The sequence below is a fragment of the Macrobrachium nipponense genome, chromosome 8 (assembly GCF_015104395.2).
Source record: "Macrobrachium nipponense isolate FS-2020 chromosome 8, ASM1510439v2, whole genome shotgun sequence".
Classification (NCBI taxonomy): domain Eukaryota; kingdom Metazoa; phylum Arthropoda; class Malacostraca; order Decapoda; family Palaemonidae; genus Macrobrachium; species Macrobrachium nipponense.
In genome coordinates this window covers 115,496,545-115,516,544 of record NC_087203.1, presented here as the reverse complement: position 1 = coordinate 115,516,544, position 20,000 = coordinate 115,496,545, and the positions used below count along the sequence as shown (strand labels likewise).

General features: G+C 38.3%; 1 protein-coding gene across 1 annotated transcript; it reads right to left on the bottom strand.

Annotated features, from left to right (window-relative positions):
• Positions 1-7,298: 7,298 nt before the first annotated feature.
• Positions 7,299-9,412, bottom strand: LOC135223325 (homeobox protein Hox-B3a-like). The gene has a single exon (XM_064261788.1). The coding sequence runs from the start codon at positions 9,403-9,405 to the stop codon at positions 8,170-8,172; it is 1,236 nt and encodes a 411-aa protein (XP_064117858.1). The 5' UTR covers positions 9,406-9,412; the 3' UTR covers positions 7,299-8,169.
• Positions 9,413-20,000: the final 10,588 nt, after the last annotated feature.

Here is a 20,000-nt window from a genome sequence, read left to right as displayed (position 1 = left end):
TTTATCACGCGTTGCAGTGTCGCCATGTAATTGAACAGCATTGCACATGATCATGCATATTTATTAGCTATTTACTCACAGCACTGTTAATTTCTCGTGGGTTAATGAATGAATGCTGCAAAGTATGCATGAAAGGGAATTTAGATAATAGAATGAATTGACATGTGAAGTGTGGAAATAAATATTCATTTCCGTAGTTTCCGTCGAAATCAGTAGAAATAAATATTTGCTGTAGTTTTCCGTGGAAATAAATAGAAATAAATATTTTATTTCTGTAGTTTCCGTCGAAATAAATAGAAATAAATATTTCTTTTCTGTAGTTTCTGCCGAAATAAATACAAATAAAATCTTGTGGTTCTTCATTCTTCTGTCACCAAAAAACCTCCCCCTTCCCCACTTCACCCCCCCCCCCACCCCCACCTCCCCACCCCCTCCTTTAGAGCACTTGAGTGTTTGGTCCTATATTGAGTTTCCATCGAAATAGACTGAACTAAAATTGTTGTGGTTTTTCATCGTAGTACATCTTGTGTCACCAAAGGCTCCACACTTCCCCTTCACGCCCCCCCCCCCCCCCCCCCCCCCCCCCCCCCCTCCCCAGCTCCTCGCGGGGAATGTTTGGTCCCATATTGAGTACGGCCGTACAAATCCGCGCGCTCGTACGTATGCGGGCACGGCCTCTTGGTGTGGCTGTTCCGATACTGTGTACGTATATTAAAATGTGTGTGTCGCGGTTCCAATACTCTGTATACGTGTATGTAGCAATGTGTGTGTGTGTATGTATCAGTGTGTGCGGGCGCGATTTTTAGACATTCGCATGCACTGTCTGAGGCAAACGATCCCCGAAAGCTTACCGTAGCCCATCCCCGTGGGGGAGGGGGTGGTTAGGGGGGAGGTAGGTTTCCGGGAACACCCCCCACCTCCGGGCGGGTCTCCGCCTTCTCCTCCGGGCCGTATTTATGCGTCGCGATTTGCATAAAAACTGATTTGGGATGGGCATTCCCCTGGGATATTTGTCGGAATCAGAGCGACTTATTGGGCCATTCTCCTCTTTCTCAACGCACTTCACGTTCAGATTAAAGAGCCTTCAGCAAAAGGGATCGTTGATTTTTTTCTTTTTTTTCTTTTTGGTGTTTTTACTTTTTTGTACTTTTTTCTATCTACCTATTTTCTCTTTTTTTCTCTCTCGGTCTCTCTTTGGGATCGCTGATTTTTACTTCTTTTAGTCTCTCTCTCTCTCTCTCTCTCTCTCTCTCTCTCTCTCTCTCTCTCTGTTTTAAGTGGGTGGTGGTATTATTGGCCGTGTGTTTGTGTTTGTGTGAAATAGATAGAGAGGAAGTGTATGCTATTTTTTTCTCTCTCTCTCTCTCTCTCTCTCTCTCTCTCTCTCTCGTTCCGTTTCGCTTTCTCTCTGTTTTTAGTGGGTGGTGGTATTGTTGGTCGTGGTGTTTTGTGTGAGAGAAGAGAGGAGTGTATATTTGGCTTTTTCCTTTGGTTTTTCTCTCTCTCCTCTCTCTCTCTCCTCTCTCTCTCTCTCTCTCTCTCTCTCTATTTTCTCTCTTCTGTTTTCGCTTCTCTCTTTGTGTAGGGTGGTGGTGTTGTTGGTCGCGTGTATGTGTGAGTGTGTTTGTTTGTGTAAAAGAGATAGAAAGGGAGTGTATTGAACTCTCTCTCTCTCTCTCTCTCTCTTTCTCTCTCTCTCTCTCTCCCTTTAGTTAGTAGTGATAGCCGTGTGTGTGACTATCTTTATAAGTGTGTGCATGAGAGAGAGAGAGAGAGAGAGAGAGAGAGAGAGAGAGACACACACACAGAGAGAGACTGTATGTCAGTGCGTGCGTGTGTGCCCAAGCACAAGTCCCTTTCCCGCCCCTCTCTCTCTCTCTCTCTCTCTCTCTCTCTCTCTCTCTCTCTCTCTCTCTCTTCGGGGTATGGGCAGGGGAAGGAGAAAGGGCCAATAAGGCAAAGGAAAAAGAGACAAGAGTGGGAGAGAAAAGTTAAGGGGCATGAGTGGATATGGAAGATAAGTTGGGGTTGGGTGGTGGGAGGAGAGGGGGATAGGGGATAGGGGGGGAGGGTGAATGAAGCAGGGGCGTAAAAGCTCAGGAAATCAACTTTTCCTTTCAATTTTTTCCCTCCTCTCGCTTTCTCTCTCAGCCCTGTATTTATATTCTTCATCGCAGTCATTTTTTTTTCCTCTCGGGCGCTGGTTGTATTTCGTTTCATCGCCTCGTCCATTGCAAGGAGATCCTTAAAGGACGATTTTTCCTCCTCCTCTTCTTCTTCTTCTTCTTCTCTCGGCTGAAGATCCCAATGATTTTTCCCGTAGCTGCCTGTTCATTGTTGTTGCAAGATTGAAATTTCTTTTTGGGACTTTTTTTTTTTTTTTTTTTTTTTTTTTTTTTTTTTTTTTGGGGGGGGGTGAGTGCTACTGAAGGGGAAACAGCTTTATATGGCTTTTTTTTTGGTGCCCCTCGAAGGGCATGTTTAAACTCCTCCTGCAGGTCATCAGCGCCCATTAGCGCCTTTCAACCTGCGAAATGCATTCTGTCGGCGATGGACTGTTAAGTGTTCTTTCCTGGCTGGAAGGGCATCATCTGGAATCTGGAATCTAGAACTCTCTCCTCCCCCTCCTCCTCCGTCGCTGAATGGTTTGTTTGTGATGCCTCTCTTCATCTTCTACTTTATCTTCTTCTTCTTCCTTCCATGGACCTCTCTCTCTCTCATCGCTCTCTCTCTCTCCTCTCTCTCTTTTTTGAAAATTAAAACACGAGAAAAAAATAGAAATTAGTAATATAAAAAATGTCAGGGCGCTCATAAATAACGTCAATTTCCCTCTCTCTCTCTCTCTCTCTCTCTCTCTTAGAAGAACTAACCCAAAATGAAAAGAAAATAGATATAATGAATATAAGTGAAACCTGGTATTCCCAAGAGACTGGGAATGATGATCAAATAAAAGGGTTCCAAACTTATAGATCAGATAGAAAAAATAGGAATCAAGGGGGAACCGCAATATCCGGGAAAGACAAAAAAACAAGGAAAAATATATGAGAAATATAGTAACTCAGAATGTGAACTAATAGCGGTAGAATTTGAATCTGAAAAATTGATGAACATAGTAATATATAGACCTCCTAATACTAAAGAGTTTGACTTAATAATTGAAAAATTGGATGATATATGTAGAAATCACAAGGACTGGACTATTCTCCTATCTGGTGACTTCAACTTTCCTTTCGTAGAATGGAAAGAACGAATAGGAGATTGTGGTTGTACTTATACATAGAAAAAAAAGAGAGTAATAGTAGTGCAGAAGAGAAGAGGCAATTTGAAAAGCTATTAGAATGCTACTAGAATACAACATTCAACAAATAAATCTGCCAACAAGAAAGGAAAATACTTTAGACCTAGTATTTGTGAACGAGATGAATTATGTTAAAGAAATAATAGTTTATAATGCGAATATTTCAGACCATAATGTCATAGAATTAACAGATTCATTCCAAACGCAAGTGAATAAAATAGAGATAAGCAAGAAATGACAAAAAGTGGGAAGGATATGGAAAAATACAACTTCTACAGTAAAAAATAAAAAATAAAAATGGTCAGAAATTAATGAAGAATTAAACAAAGATTGGGATAACATTTTCGTAAGTGATGACATAAGGGTAAATACGGAGATATTATATAAAATATTGGAGAAAATAGTGGAAAATATATACCGAAGAAGAAAAAGTAAACATCATTCATGCATACCAAGAGACAGAAGGATCTTGTTCCAGAAATCAGAAAGGTGGAAAAAGGTCTTGCAAAAGAAAAAAAAAATGCATGGAAAGTTATAGAACTAAAAAGTAAGATAGAAAATGCAGAACAAAAGATTATACAATCAAAAGAAAATGAAAAACGGGACTTGGAAGAAAAACCCTATTAAATATCAAGCAAAACCCCAAACTATTATACGCATGCGAAGGAATGATGAATAAAAGAAGAATAGAAATAGGCCCTCTGAGAATTGAAGGGAGATTAACGAATGAAAAAAAAGGAAATTTGCAACACCTACTGGCAGAACGATATAAGAGAGAATTCACCCCCTAGAATAGATAATGAAGATAATGATATAGAAGTAAGGATGAAAATAGTGAATATTTAGCTGACATAGATATGAAGCTGATTAATGAAGCTATATTGTGCAGGCTATTAATGAAATTAAAAATGGAGCTGCTGCAGGGCCTGGTGGAATTCCTGCTATAATTTTGTTAAAGAAAGTAGTTCATTCTATCGCAAAGCCCACTTGCAATATTATTAAGACAAAGTGTAGATACAGGCAAGATTTATGATGAGCACAAATTAGCATATATTACCCCTACTTTCAAAAGTGGATCAAGACTAGAGGCAAGTAATTATAGGCCTGTGAGTCTAACCATCACATATTATGAAAGTGTATGAAAGGGTAATGAAGAAAAATATTATGAAACATTTAATAAAAAATAATTTGTTTAATAAAGGACAACATGGTTTCGTACCCGGAAAAAGTCACAAACCAACTGTTAGTCCACCGTGAGAACATATTCAAAATATGAAAAGCGGAAATGAAACAGATGTGGTTTATTTAGACTTTTCAAAAGCTTTTGATCAAAGTAGACCATAATATATTAGCGAAGAAAAATTAGACAAATTATCGTGGATAAAGTAGGAAGATGGTTAAAAGAATTTTTACACAACAGAAAACAGATAGTTATTGCAAACGACGAGAAATCGATGAAGTCAAGTAATATCCGATGTGCCGCAAGGTACGGTGTTAGCTGCAATACTGTTTGTTTATTATGATTGAAGACATAGACAATAAATGTGAAGGATTCGGTAGTGAGTAGTTTCGCCGATGACACAAAGAATAAGTAGAGAAATTACTGTGACGAAGATAGGAACGCTCTACAAAGAGACCTTAACAAAGTATATGATTGGGCAGAGGTAAATAGGATGGTATTTAACTCTGATAAATTTGAATCAATAAATTATGAGGGACAGAGAAAGAAAGCTATATGCATATAAGGGACTAATAATGAGACCATCACAAATAAGGAAGCAGTTAAAGACCTTGGTGTGATGATGAATAGGAACATGTTATGCAATGATCAAATAGCAACTCTGTTGGCAAAATGTAAAAGCAAAAATGGAATGTTGTTACGGCACTTCAAAACAAGAAAAGCTGAACACATGATTATGCTTTATAAAAACATATGTTCGTAGTCCACTTGAATATTGCAATATGATATGGTACCCACACTATCAAAAGGATATTGCACAAATAGAGAGTGTACAAAGGTCCTTTACAGCTAGAATAGAAGAAGTTAAGGACCTAGACTACTGGGAAAGACTACAATTCTTAAAATTATATAGTCTCGAAAGGAGAAGAGAACGCTACATGATAATTCAGGCATGGAAACAGATAGAAGGAATAGCAGAAAATATCATGGAATAAAACTATCAGAAAGAGCAAGCAGAGGTAGATTATAGTGGCCCAAAACTATACCAGGAAAAATAAGGAAAGCACACAGGACATTAATCCACTACGCACCAGCATCGATAATGCAGCGTCTATTCAATGCGTTGCCAGCTCATCTGAGGAATATATCAGGAGTGAGCGTAGATGTGTTTAAGAATAAGCTCGACAAATATCTAAACTGCATCCCAGACCATCCAAGATTGGAAGATGCAAAATATACCGGAAGATGTACTAGCAACTCTCTGGTAGACATTAGGTGCCTCACACTGAGGGACCTGTGGGGCAACCCGAACAAGATGTAAGGTCTGTAAGGTAAGGTAAGGTCTCTCTCTCTCTCCGCATTGTTTAGCCGCTGATCTAGATCCGTTCCATTAAGGCCCCTCGTGATTTTTTTTTTTTTTTTTTTGTCATCAACAGGAAACGCTGTAATTCAAGTTTTCATTTACTTTGGAAATGATCACTATTTTTATATGATAACAGTTCCTTGTTCTTTTCAAGAGTCCTTTGATACAGATCTTATGTCTATCAGTATTTTTATTTGATAACAGTATTCTTGTTTAACAAGTTCCCTCTGATAAAGCTCTCATTTCTATCAGTATTTTTCTATGATAACAACAGTTTCCTTGTTCTTGGATTATGTTGACGTAATCTAAATGAATTTATTGTTAGATTTTCTTTTAACATCTTAATTTTTGAGCATGTGTCATTTGTTATGTTATTCCATATTTTGTCTAATTTCTTTTAATAGTTCTAGATAGACTCATTATCCGACTTGTTATCTGAGACCTGTCAATATTTCTTAATTCACACACGCACACATACACACACACACACACACACACACACACCAGAGAGAGAGAGAGAGAGAGAGGAGAGAGAGAGAGAGAGAGAGAGAGAGAGAGAGAGAGAGAGACTGTTGAAATAATCTAAAATTAATGCTTCTTTCTTATTTGTACCCTATGGTCATTATTGATAATTGATTGGCTTTAATAAACTGGCCTTACAGCAGCTATGGTCATTGTCAATGCATAATCGTTTCCGTTTCCTATATCTTTGTAAAGTCAGTGAAACTGCAGTTGTTTAGAATTCTTCAGATTTAGCATGGATTTTATTTTAGTAGATATTTTTGTGTCCTTGAGAACGCTAATAAAAGAGTACTATATTTGATAAGAACAATATAGTCTTTAATAAGGAATAAGGCCTCAGTCGCCGTATGCCTAGTTTATTTCTTTCAACTCAGCTGTCCGTTACCGGCAAACATTGGAAAATCAAATTCCATTCAGAGAGTTGAAAGTTTTAATAACTCTGAGCTTTTGGATTGTATCAAGCGCGTCGATCTGCGTTCGCATGCCCAGTTACGATTTTGGCTTCGGTGTTGCTCTTGCTGTTTTTTTTTTAAATCTATGTATACCAGGTTTTCATATATAAAAATACACTTATACATATCCTTAAGACTTCCTTTGCAACACCAAAGGAAACGAAACGACGCACGCTATCGTTTCGAAATGCGATCGCCAGTATCCGCGAGACAACGGAATCGAATGATTCACTGTCAGCCAGTGTCTCTATCCGGTGATGGATCGCCGACCAATGACAGATGAGGACACACCCCCTGACACAGCCAATCACACGTTGACATCGCCACACTGCCTTTCGCCCGTAAAATTTTTTGCCATATTTGTATTTATTCAGAGCGAGGGTATTATACTTTATACGATATGCAAGCAGACTCTAAGAAAATAGAAATAAGGTTAGGATTAATGAAAATAAGTTATACGAAGTTTATCCTTATATTTTAAACGGAGTTACATCACTCGCCAGTCATTACAGTTATATCATTATTATCCCTGAGATATCAGGGACACTTATTGAATTAGTGAACATTTGCCAAAAATGAATCCCAGGTTCTTAACACCTAAAAAAAGAAGTCATTATAAATTGGAATTTGTCTTTTAACAGCTGTCGTCATATTTCATCAGATTTACAGTGATTTTATCATAATGAGGTAAGAATTTTACCTCGTGTCAAGTGAGGTATATCAAGTTCAAACTGATATATAATTAGTATATGATACATTTTCCTAGTACGTGATGATTTTTACATATACGTCAATATCCAGAAGTCTCTCGTGGAAATAATTTAGATTTTGTGTTCAATTATATAAGAGCAGAATTGTTTAAGTTGTCGCAACATTTGCGAATAAGTAAAGTATTGTGATTTAAATTTTTATGCAATTATTACTTGTAAGGAAAAGATAAAATATGAAATACTTGTGTAGAATGTCAAGGATTAGAATATCTAAATTATATTTCAGTGTAAAAGTATATATACTTCCCTCCTTACATTTTAGCACATTTAAAACCAAAGTCTCCTGATGTTTAGATAAATAAGTTAATTACATAATCACTGCTGATTACAGTATTAGTAGAGTCACTGCCGTGATTACAGACCAGGGTTCGATAATCGCTCCAATTTATAATGGCCACTTCACCGGACTCCGCTGGGATGTTCATTCGCTGCTTCTCCTTCTCTTTCTTCTTCTTCTTCTTCTTCTGCCCCCTGTGACTAGTACCCCATTTCCGAGAGGATCTTTATAGAGCTGCGAGCGATTTTTCTTCAGGACCCTCTCTCTCTCTCTCTCTCTCCTTTCGCCGAGGACCTCCTCCTCTCCTTCAGTGCCTCCCTCTGTCGTTGTGAGGACCGCCGGGGTTCCGCTCCAAGGGCGAGGCCTCGTCGCTCGGCGGGGAAGGGAATCCACCGGCCATCTCGTCCGGGAACTGAAACGGTAGTAGTACCAAGTCGTAGGGGGTCAGACCTCTCTCCTGCATCTGGTGCTGTTGCTGGTGATGCACCGCTTGTTGGTGTTGGTGTTGGTGTTGTTGTTGCGCCATCTGCAGCTGCTGCTGCTGCTGCTGCTGTTGGGCTAAATGTAAATGTTGCTGATGTGCCGTCACCTGATGGTGGTGGTGCTGGTGGTGTTCGGTTGAGGACACCTGGGGGAACGAATACTGAGCTTCTGTTGGTGTTGTGGAGCCAGGTGTCCCGTATGGGTAATCGTGAGGCAGGTGTTGTAAACCCGTGTGGTGTTGCTGGTGGTTATAATAAGCCCCGTGGGTGTTGTGTTGCCCTTGGATGACGTTGCTCGCTGGTAAAAACGGCGGCATACCTTCTGGAACTGCGCTGACTGAAGAATACCCATTTCCCTGGAAAGCCGTGGAAGGGTTACTGCTCTTCTGGCTCCTCATCTGGTCGGTCGTTGAATTCTTAGGCACAGGCGGCTGGCGTCCGTGGGAGGTGCCCCTGCACGCCAAGGAGTGGCACCTACTCGAGTGGGCTTGCGAGGGCGTCAGGCTCTCGTCCGTGATGCCCTTGGCCTTGTTCTCCTTCTTCTGCTTCATCCGGCGGTTCTGGAACCATATCTTGATCTGTCTCTCGGTCAGGACGAGGGTCCTGGAGAGGTCGATGCGTCTCGGCCTGCACAGGTACCTGCTGTAGTGAAACTCCTTCTCCAGTTCGACCAGCTGGGCGGATGTGTAGGCCGTGCGGGCTCTCTTGGTAGGCTTGCCCAGACCTGGAACGGCGTCTCCGCCTGGGGTCACCAAAGGCCTCTCCCCGTTGGCGCCGCACAATCCAGCTCCCGTCGTTGTACTACCCGTACTGCAAGAAGTTCCAGTTCCAGCGCTTGGTCCTGGAATGGCATGGTCCCCGATGGTGGCCCCTAAATGCCCAGCGTAGTGATTCGCCAAGGGGGTGCCGTTGTAAAACCCAATGTTGGTGGTGGGGGCATGAGGGCCAGGGTACTGTGCAGGAGGGGCGCCGCCTCTCTGGAAATACACGGAGGTACTTTGGTATTCTGCTGCTGCCTGGTTTCCAGTCGTTCCGCCATTGGAGTTATAACTGTCGCTCATGTTATTATGTTCTGGAAAGATGGAGATATGACAATTAATGGAATTGCATTACTGTTGTGTTTTTATTAGTCAGTATAAGCAGTTATTTACATATATATTCTTTTAAGGAGGAACAGGATAGCCAGAAGACGTGGTAATATTCCAGACATTATTATTTCCTTAAAATAAAAAAAGGGCACAGCCGAGCTTTCGGGAATACATAAAAACTTAGATAACTGCAAATCATAAAAGAGCAATGACAAGTTAAAAGAGATTACGTTAAACGCAGAAATATACTGAGAGCGAAAAAAACATGAATATTCAGAGTAAGAAAATAAAATAATGATACTGTAGTGCAAAATCTTGGTGAACTTACCGTTCATGTCGTAGTTAAATGATAACTGGGCGAGTTAGAAAACTGCGAATAAAATGGGCAGAAGTGGTGTGGGTAAAATAGAGAGAGAGAAGGAAGGAGAAAAAGAAAACAAACAAACAAGCAAATTATGCAATGAACAAAGGAACAGAGGTGGTTTGGTTATTGAGTGTTGAGATTGTTGTTTAATATGGAGGGACTCTATAAAGGAAAGTGAATGGCTGTTTGTTGTTTGTCCGAGTATTTCAAAATCGCTGTACTGTAAGTGATGGTGACAGGATATGGCATGAAGTCTAATGACACTATTTTCTTTTTTGCTTAAAGGTAAGCCTGTACGATGGCTGACACCCCTATGAGAGTCGATGCGCACCTTAAGTTTGGAACATCCCACATAAGTCCCAAAATTACATTTTGGACAATTAAACTTATAAACAGTGCATCAACTCCGGGAGGGTGTCTTTAAAGTGAAACAGTCTTCCAATTGTAAGCGGGTTATTAAAAATAAATCTGAACTCAACATAAGGGTATAGATGGCCCAAGAGTGACAATAATTTACGTTTGAGTGGGCTAGAATTATCAGTGAATGGTAGTGGAACATACACTACTTTTTGGGAACGGGGCAGACTACAGTTTTTGGATTAAAAATATTGTCTAAAAATTCTTTTAAGGATTTTATTGAACATGTTCAGGGGATAGCAATTACTCTTAAAATAAGCCTCTAAAAACCTAACTTCCAGGTGAAAGTTATTCCAGTTGGAGCAAAGGGAAAAGGCTCGATGAATGAGAGTTTTACTTGAATTAACCTTGAAAGCAAGGGGACAGTGACTAAAAAAGTTTAACCCAAGGCCGGTAAAAGTTTTGTTCCTGAAAATGCCAGTCATAAAATATCCTTCAGAGCGAGAGACCAAAATATCTAAAAAGGAAATGCGGCCATTACATTCTTTTTCCCTGGTAAAAGTAATATTGGAATGAAAAACAACTGGGCATGACGTTCCTCGGTGAAAAGTAAAAACGTATCATCTACATATCGTCTATAAAATCTGGGTTTCAAATTATCTGGGCACTGATTAAAGAACACTCAATAACCAAACCATCTCTGTTCCTTTGTTCATTGCATAATTTGCTTGTTTGTTTGTTTTCTTTTTCTCCCTCCTTCTCTCTCTCTCTCTTTCACCCACACCACTTCTGCCTATTTCATTCGCAGTTTTCTAACTCGCCCAGTTATCATTTAACTACGACATGAACAGTAGGTTCTCCAATATTTTGTACTACAGTATCATTATTTTATTTTCTTACTCTGAATATCCGTGTTTTTTTTCGCTCTCAGTATATTTCTGCGTTTAACGTAATCTCTTTTAACTTGTCATTGCTCTTTTATGATTTGCAGTTAACTTAGTTTTTATGTTCCTTTTTTACTTTGTGTTGTGTAATTTATGTTCCTTTTTTACTTTGTGTTATGTATTTTAAAGTATTGTAATGTTTTTAGATATAGTCAGTCAGTATAGTTCTTACTGTTTCTCTTTTTTTTTGTATAATTTTATAGATAAGTGACCCTGATGATGGGAAAAGCAATGTATTCCCGAAAGCTCGGCTGTACCCTTGTTTGATTTTAAAGAAAATAATAATGTCTGGAATATTACCACGTCTTCTGCCTATCCTGTTCCTCATTGAAGCTTTCTAGAAACGACAACATACCCAGTTGTTCTTTTAAGGATTCGAAAAGGTTAGATTTTTCTTAAAACATATACAAACATACACACGTACACACACACGCACACACACTAGCAAAAATAATTTGGTGCAACATATGTCATTCTTATCAGTTCCCACCGATGAAATTTTATTAATGATTGTCTACTATTGAGGGAGGATGAGACCCGCTTAATCATCCAGAAATAGATATGGTTTTCATTTTTCTCTTTCTGGAAATTTTTCCTTTTTTTTTTTTTTTTATTTTATTTTATTTTTTTTTAGGTATCTATGTTGGGCTTTTGACCTGGTATATGAGAACCTTGAATAATGGAATCCTACGTCCAGGATTTTATTATTTTGTATTATTTTGATACATACTTTTTTATTTTATTAAAGTAACGCTGACGAGGTCGCTTTTACGAAGTGACAAGCAAATAAACTGTATGAGAGAGAAAAAATTGAAATTTGATAATATAATTTTTTATATAACGCCTACAGATATATTTTCTTTTAATTGTAATCCGTGGATAGTTCTCTCTCTCTCTCTCTCTCTCTCTCTCTCTCTCGTCAATCATTTGCTCATTTCATATTCGTGTATCGGGAATTTGTCCTTTTTTAATAGCTTACATAATTTATTATGTATATGACTTCAATAGATAATTATTTATAAATGACCTCAATAGATAATTTATTATGTATGACTTCAATAGATAATTTATTATGTATGACTTCAGCAGATAACTTATTATTAGGACTTCAATAGATCATTTATTATATATGACTTCAATAGCTAATTAGTTGTGATAGCTTCAATAGATAATTTATTATGTATGACATCAATAGATAATTTATTATGTATGACCTCAATAGATAATTCATTATGTATAACTTCAGTTGATAATTTATTACGTTTGACACCAATAGATCATTTATTATGTATGACTTCAATAGATAATTTATTACGTATGACTTCCATATTTACAGAAAATTTCTATTATTTTGTTACAGATGACAAATATTAAATCGTTGTCTGTTCTGTAAATAAGACAAATAAGACGTGAAGCCAATAAGAAGAATTTAGCATAATGAAAAAACAGACTTATTCTCTTTAAGTAAATGAAAATTTATTAGTGATGTCTTACATTCCACGCCATAAGTTTACCTCAAGTAAAATTACATTGAGGATACCTTTCGGACTTGCAAATGTAGTGTCTGATTTTTAATTATTTTGAATTCATTTCTGAATTGTTGTATGAAAAGATCTGGAACGTCGTCTTGTTAGAATTAGAGGAAACCTACTACAAGTAGACTATTCTTTGTATAATAAATGCACCAAATCTTTAGATTAAACAGAACTGGTGAACGTGTGAATTGCAAAGCGACTGATATTGAAAAGATCTGGAACATCATCGTCTCGATAGGATTAGAGTAAACCTACTACAAGTTCTTCTTTTGAAATTAGACAGGTTTAATCTGGTCAGATGCGACAGAGGCCTTAAATCATGTACCTCTCATGCGATTTAAATCTCCTTTGCATAAAAAGTATCATTCGTAACGTTTATATTTTTTAATGATGGAATAACTATTATTTATTCTATGATATCCCAAGTCCTTCCTACGCGTGCTTTCGAATATTCAAATATTTCGTATTGCCCTATCTTCCATATACATCTCTCTCTCACTTCCGTTTCCTCTTCCGTCCTTCATCAAAGATACCGGCGTGTTTTCCCAAACCCCGCCCTCCCCCACCCCTCCCCGTTCCCTGGGGGTGGGGGGGAGGACAGGGATGTGCTTTGGAAGGGAATACACCGAAAGCACTTGAAATCCCACGGACAATACACTGGATGGATGCAGTCGGCCTAGTTTTAAGAGAGAGAGAGAGAGAGAGAGAGAGAGAGAGAGAGAGAGAGAGAGAGAGAGAGAGAGAGTGGATGTAGAAAAGCGATAACTCATATACATGATAAATTTATCCAAACCACTAAATGAAAGCGTACACATTTGGAACACGGATAAAAATGAGAGAGAGAGAGAGAGAGAGAGAGAGAGAGAGAGAGAGAGAGATAAGAGTGGATGTAGAACTGCAATATGTACATGGTGACACTGGAAGAGAGAGAGAGAGAGAGAGAGAGAGAGAGAGAGAGAGAGAGAGAGAGAATAGCTATAAGTACTTTCCGACACTGAACTGAATGAGGAGAGAGAGAGAGAGAGAGAGAGAGAGAGAGAGAGAGAGAGAAAGAGAGAGAGAGAGAGAGAGAGAGAGAGAGAGAGAGAGAGAGGAGAGAACATTTTTATTCAAGTACGGTTTTTGTTCAAGAATCGTTAAGTCAAAAGATATTTCGTTTCAGGATCCATTCTTATTTTATTTCTCCTCATTCTTCAAATGATACTTAAATACTTTGTCATGGCGAATATAGTGTAATGCTATTGACGACGATGAGATAGTTGATTTGTGAATATTTTGGAATATTTCTGAATAATTTTTTTATTTAGAAGAATATTGTGAAATTGTAGGTACTAGTTAGTATATTGTACGTTATCGTCTTAGATCAGTTTGGTTATCGTCTACCAAGCAGGCTATTGACAACAAAACATTCATTTATGTCAAAGAACGTAATATGAATATTCTTAGCAAAAGCACGTGAAATAAAAAGCGGGTTAAGAATGTGATGAAATCACAATACATTAAACAAAATTAAACTGGAAGAAAAAAAAATAGATAAACGCAAGAGAGAAACGTAAACAAAAAGAGAGATGGAAAATGTTCAAATTTAGATTGGAAGAGAAAGCGATGTCAGACAGAGAATGAATGTAATTTGATGGATAATCTTAGCAAGAGAATGTAAACAAAGAGAGTGAAGAATGTAGTGAATTCATTATTCTTTAAAGAGGAAGAATTAGACTGGAATAGAAAAGAAGAGAGAGAGAGAGAGAGAGAGAGAGAGAGAGAGAGAGAGAGAGAGAGAGAGTATAAATACACCAAAAATTCTATAATGAACAGAAACTGAAAGAGAGAGAGAGAGAGAGAGAGAGAGAGAGAGAGAGTGTGTAAATTGATGAATATTCTTAGCAAAAGAATGTAAATAAATAAGGAGCTAAGAATGTAATGAAATCATTTTTCAATAAAGAAAAGATAAACTTAGAGAAACGAAAAAGAAAAAACTTTAAAAAAAGTTCGTTTAATCTTTGAGAGAGAGAGAGAGAGAGAGAGAGAGAGAGAGAGAGAGAGTCAACACGGACCAACTCCTCCACTCTGTGTCACCTCCGCGTACAGAATCCTACTATTTCACAAAATAGTAGAAGGTTGCATGATAGAACTCGCGGCTTTTTTTTCTATTTTTTTTTTCCTTTTTTTCTTTGTCTTTACTTAGCGGTAGCCTTTGATGGCGCGTCGGTGGATTGGGAGCAAATAATGGCACTAGGATAAGCAAAAAGCTTGCCCCTCCCCCCTCCCCTCCCCCCCTCAACCAAATGAATCGTCCGATTCCCCATCGATGGCTTCGGTCGGGTCACGGAGCCTTAGCCTTAGCCATCGAGGCTGTCTTCGGTCGCGAAGGTAATTTGGGACTTTTATTAATTTAAAAAATATTCGTGAGTTTTGTCATTGTAGACTTGTGCCCCCCATCATTATACTCATTATAGCTTATAGTTGTTTTTTTTCAAGACTTTTCGCTGGAGTTGAAGCCTGCAGAGAATCTCTCTCGAATATAATATGAACTCTCCTGAAGACGAAGAGTTGGGGGGGAGGGGGGGAGGGAGGGGGGAAGGAGGAGGGTGGGCATGTGAGGTGGTTGGTTGTTTTACAGAGCCGTGTGTCGGGGGAGTTCAAACAACGATTTGTTGACACAACCTGACCAAACGGAGTCACCTGGTGGCCAAACTCGGCAACCACCGCTGCCTCTTCTTTTCTCTCTCTCTCTCTCTCTCTCTCTCTCTCTCTCTCTCTCATTTGGTGTTTTTCTATTTCAGTTTCTCTTCCTTATATTTCTTTGTTTATGTATACCGAAGCTCTCTCTCTCTCTCTCTCTCTCTCTCTCTCTCTCTCTCTCTCTCTCTCTCTCTCTCTCTCTCTTATTTTTGTCTTTAACTTCCAGTTTCTGTTCCTTATATCATTGTTTTATTTTTTGTGTGTATTTATACTCACTCTCTCTCTCTCTCTCTCTCTCTCTCTCTCTCTCTCTGCAATTTTTTCTCTTTCTCTTTCAGTTTCTGTTCCTTATATCATTTGTTTTATTTGTGTATGTATCTATACTCTCTCTCTCTCTCTCTCTCTCTCTCTCTCTCTCTCGCTCTCTCTCTCTCTCTTTATTTCAGTCCCTTATATCATGGTTTTTTTTTTGTGGGTATCTATACATACGTTTTCTTTGACAGCCCCCACCGTAATGTTGCGTGTTTAAGTAGAGTTGGCCGTTACTTTTGTTCGTTACTTATTAAGTAAAAATACGATTAGATTTTTTTCAATATATTTGATAAGGTGATAACTTTACACATTACAGTTGAATGTTATGTAATGTTATATTTTCATTGTAATATTTTACCGTGCTGAAATGTCTTTCTTTTTATTTTATGTATTTTTTCCTACATGAGTGTGAATGCTTATGTTTACGTAAGTCATGTATTTGTATTATTATTATTATTATTATTATTATTATTATTATTATTATTATTATTATTATTATTGATTATATGTTATCGTGTGGGGACTATAAACTGCAGTACACGAACTCATTGCATTTTTCTTAATTTTAAATTCTAGAAAAGATGAAACTATATAGACACTCATGATAAAGCTATTTCAATGGATTAGCTATTAAATTTCCTTAACTTTAAATAACTTCTCTCGTGTCGTAAGTTAGGTGACATGATAAAAGCTTCAATTAGCTTTTCTTAAGGTTACCAGTATTCTAATAACTTATATATACGTTAATAATGTGTATTCATTTGTAAATACGCATCCGCTTGCTTCAGCTAACACCTTGTGATTATTAGCTGTTCAACCTCTTTAACACTATTTAGTTGTGTGATTCAGTTCGTATAAACAAACAAGAGGAAAGATACTCGGATTTGTAGATGCATTGATAATGTGTATTTATAAATATATATCAACTTCACCCGACATTTCCAGATCTTTGTCTCCTTAGCTGGCCAGCCTCTTTAACACTATTTTGTTAAGTAATTCTGTTCGTATGATGATGTAAAGAAAAAAGAAAAAGAAAAGAAAAAAGGAAGGAAAAAGGGGGGGGGGTTTCCCCCCCCCCCCCCCAAAAACCCGGAAAACCCAACCCCAAAAAAAAAACCCCCCCCTCCTCCCAAAACTCGCAAACAAATGGAAAAATAAAAAATTTGAAAAACCCACATCTGTGTCAAAGGTTTCAGTGTAAAGGAACAAAAAAAATGTGCACCCACAAGAAAAGTAAAAGGAAAATACCCACATCTGTTTCAGTTTCAGTGTAAAAAAAGAAAAAATAAATAAAAAGGAAAAAGACCAACATCTGTTTCAGTTTCAGCGTAAAGAAAAGGAAAAAGGGAAAAATAAAAAGGGGAGAAAGACCCACACCTGCTTCAGTTTCAGTGCTCAAAATGTGATGACAACAGTGATAACCTAAGTTTGTGTAATTATATGGAGGTTTAACTCAAATTTCAACGCGGCGATCTGTAACCTTCATATACTTATTTATTTCATATGAATTCGGAAATGAAATATATTATAAGAGTATTTTGAACGAAATGTTGATGGAAAAGAATGAAACAACAGCAAAGATGAACAACCCATTTTTGTCGTCAGCAATGCATTAGAGAGAGAGAGAGAGAGAGAGAGAGAGAGAGAGAGAGAGAGAGAGAGAGACCTTACAGCGCGTACTTGTTTCCTCAGGTCCTTCAGTGTGAGGCACCTCTAATGTCTACCAGAGAATTGCTAATGCGTCTTCTGGCATATTTTGCATCTTCCAATCTTGGATGGTGTGGGATGCAGCTTAGATGTTTGTCGAGCTTATTCTTAGACACATCTACGCTCAGAGAGAGAGAGAGAGAGAGAGAGAGAGAGAGAGAGAGAGAGAGAGAGAATTCACTCACAGCTTGGATGCTTTCTTACATTTTTTTAGCAGATCGAGCAAAAAAATAAATAAATACAGAAAGAAAGGAAAAAATTCAGTTTTTCGGATTAGCAACACTGCCCTTCCCTGCGTCTGGCCACCGCAACTGTTCCTTCTGCCTATACTGCTTCCCTCCCTCCCCCTCCCCCTCCCCCTCCCGAACCCCTTTCGCTTCCCCTTCCCCCCCATTGGTGATCCATCAGAGCCCATTGACAAAATCGAAGCAGGAATTAATTTCGTTCGTGTGTGGTGGGTTTTGCTGCGGGTCAGATTGTCCGACTCTGTTTGGGGGAAGGGGGAAGGGGAAGGGCGGGGGGCGGGAATGGGAAACCAACTTGGAGATTTTGGGGGAGATTTTTGCTCCTATGTCTATTATCTTTTATTTTCCCTCCAACAGCAGCGCCATCTTGGCAACTTTCTTTCTTTTTCTTTAAAAAAAAAAATTTAAAAAAAAAAAAGAACTCTGTTTCCTTGTATCTTGAGAGAGAGACTCTCCTCCCACCCCACCCCCCCGTTTGAGGGTAGTAGGGCCTGTCAGTGCACCTCATGCGGTGCACCGTAGGCATTACTAAAGTTTCTATGCGGCGTCTTCTTCCTTAGGGCCCTATAGCCGCAACCCATTTTATTACTTTTATAGTACCTCCGTTCATATTCTCTATCCTCCATCTTGCTTTCTTCAATCTTTCAGACATTTTTATTGTCAGTTTCCATTTCAGCGCTGAATGACCTCATAGGTCCCAGAGCGATTGGCTCAGATTCTATATTCCGTTCTATTTATCTTGAGAAGATTCATTTTCTAGCTTTCCGCGAAATAATATTTCTTTTATCTTAAAACAATTTTAATTTTAGCTTTCCGCGAAATATACTTACAGACAGCAAACATTTAAAGCAACCGGACGTGTTTAAAAAAAAAAAAAAGATTAAATATATCTTACTTTAACCAGACCACTAAGCTGATTAACAGCTCTCCCAGGGTTGGCCCGAAGGATTGCATGTTTTTACGTGGCTAGAAACAAATGGGTTATTGGCCTGCCACCTCGGTGGCCGCGAGTTCAATTCTCGGGCATTCCATTGAGGGGTCAGAGACGTGTATTTCTGGTGACAGAAGTTCACTCTCGACGTGGTTCGGAAGTCACGTAAAGCCGTTGGTCCCGTTGCTGAATAACCACTGGTTCCATGCAACGTAAAAACACAATACAAACAATTGGTTACATAGCAACGCGACCTCCTACAGCTTATTGTGGGATCCGAACCACATCATATCGAGAAATGAATTTCTAGTCGCTAGAAACAAATTCTTCCGATTCCACGTTGGCAGGGCGGGGAATCGGACTCGGGACTACCGAATCGGTAGGCGAGCACGGACGTCTTTCATAGGAGTAGAAAAAGTGTTGAAATTGATCAAAGTCAATATTGGGGAATTTCTTAAAATATCGCTCTTGTGAGGAAGTCATGTCATGTACTTACACGCGCATACGTGTATGTAAATATGATTGTATGCATATACATGCATACGTATTTGTTCCATACGGATAGGTTTCGTCTACTGAATGATAATAATAATAATAATAATAATAATAATAATAATAATAATAATAATAATAATAATAATAATCCTTTCCTTTGAAAGCTTGGATTTCAAGTCAGTGGCCCCTTTGGAGGGCTTATTCCATAATGAATAGGGTTCATATACTGAATGATGATGATAATAATAATAATAATAATAATAATAATAATAATAATAATAATAATAATAATAATATAATAATAATATACATTAATGTTCATTGGGTAAACAAAAATTTACGTAAGTCGAAACTAAATATCGTAGAGGATCAAATAATATCAATAATAATAATAATAATAATAACAAATAATAATAATAATAATAATAATAATAAAATAATAATAATAATAATAATAATAACACCACCAACACAACCAACCCAACAGAAACCAAAACAGCAACCTCCTTGGAAAAGGCGCCTGGAAAAGCAAATCATGGTGATGAGATCTGACTTGAGTAAACTGAAAGAGATGGCAGAAAAAAGGCCAAGAATCAAGAAAACAAGGGAGGAACTCAACGAGAAATACAAAGTACAAGAGAGGGGACTAAACAACACAATAGAAGATGTAAAACAGAGGCTCAAGGCCAAAGCACATAAGATCCAACGATACATGAACAGGAATAAGGGATACCAACAGAACAAACTATTCGGAACCAACCAGAAAAGACTATACAGCCAACTAAGAGGGGAAGACAACCACAAAGAAATTCCTGACGCCGAACCAAGTAAGAGACTCTGGGAAAACATGGAGCAATCCTGTATCACACAACAAACATGCAACATAGCTCCAGGAAGTCAAGGAAGAAGAAACAGGGAAAATAAAACAAAGATTCACAGAGATCACGACAGACACAGTCAGACACCAACTAAAGAAAATGCCTAACTGGAAAGCCC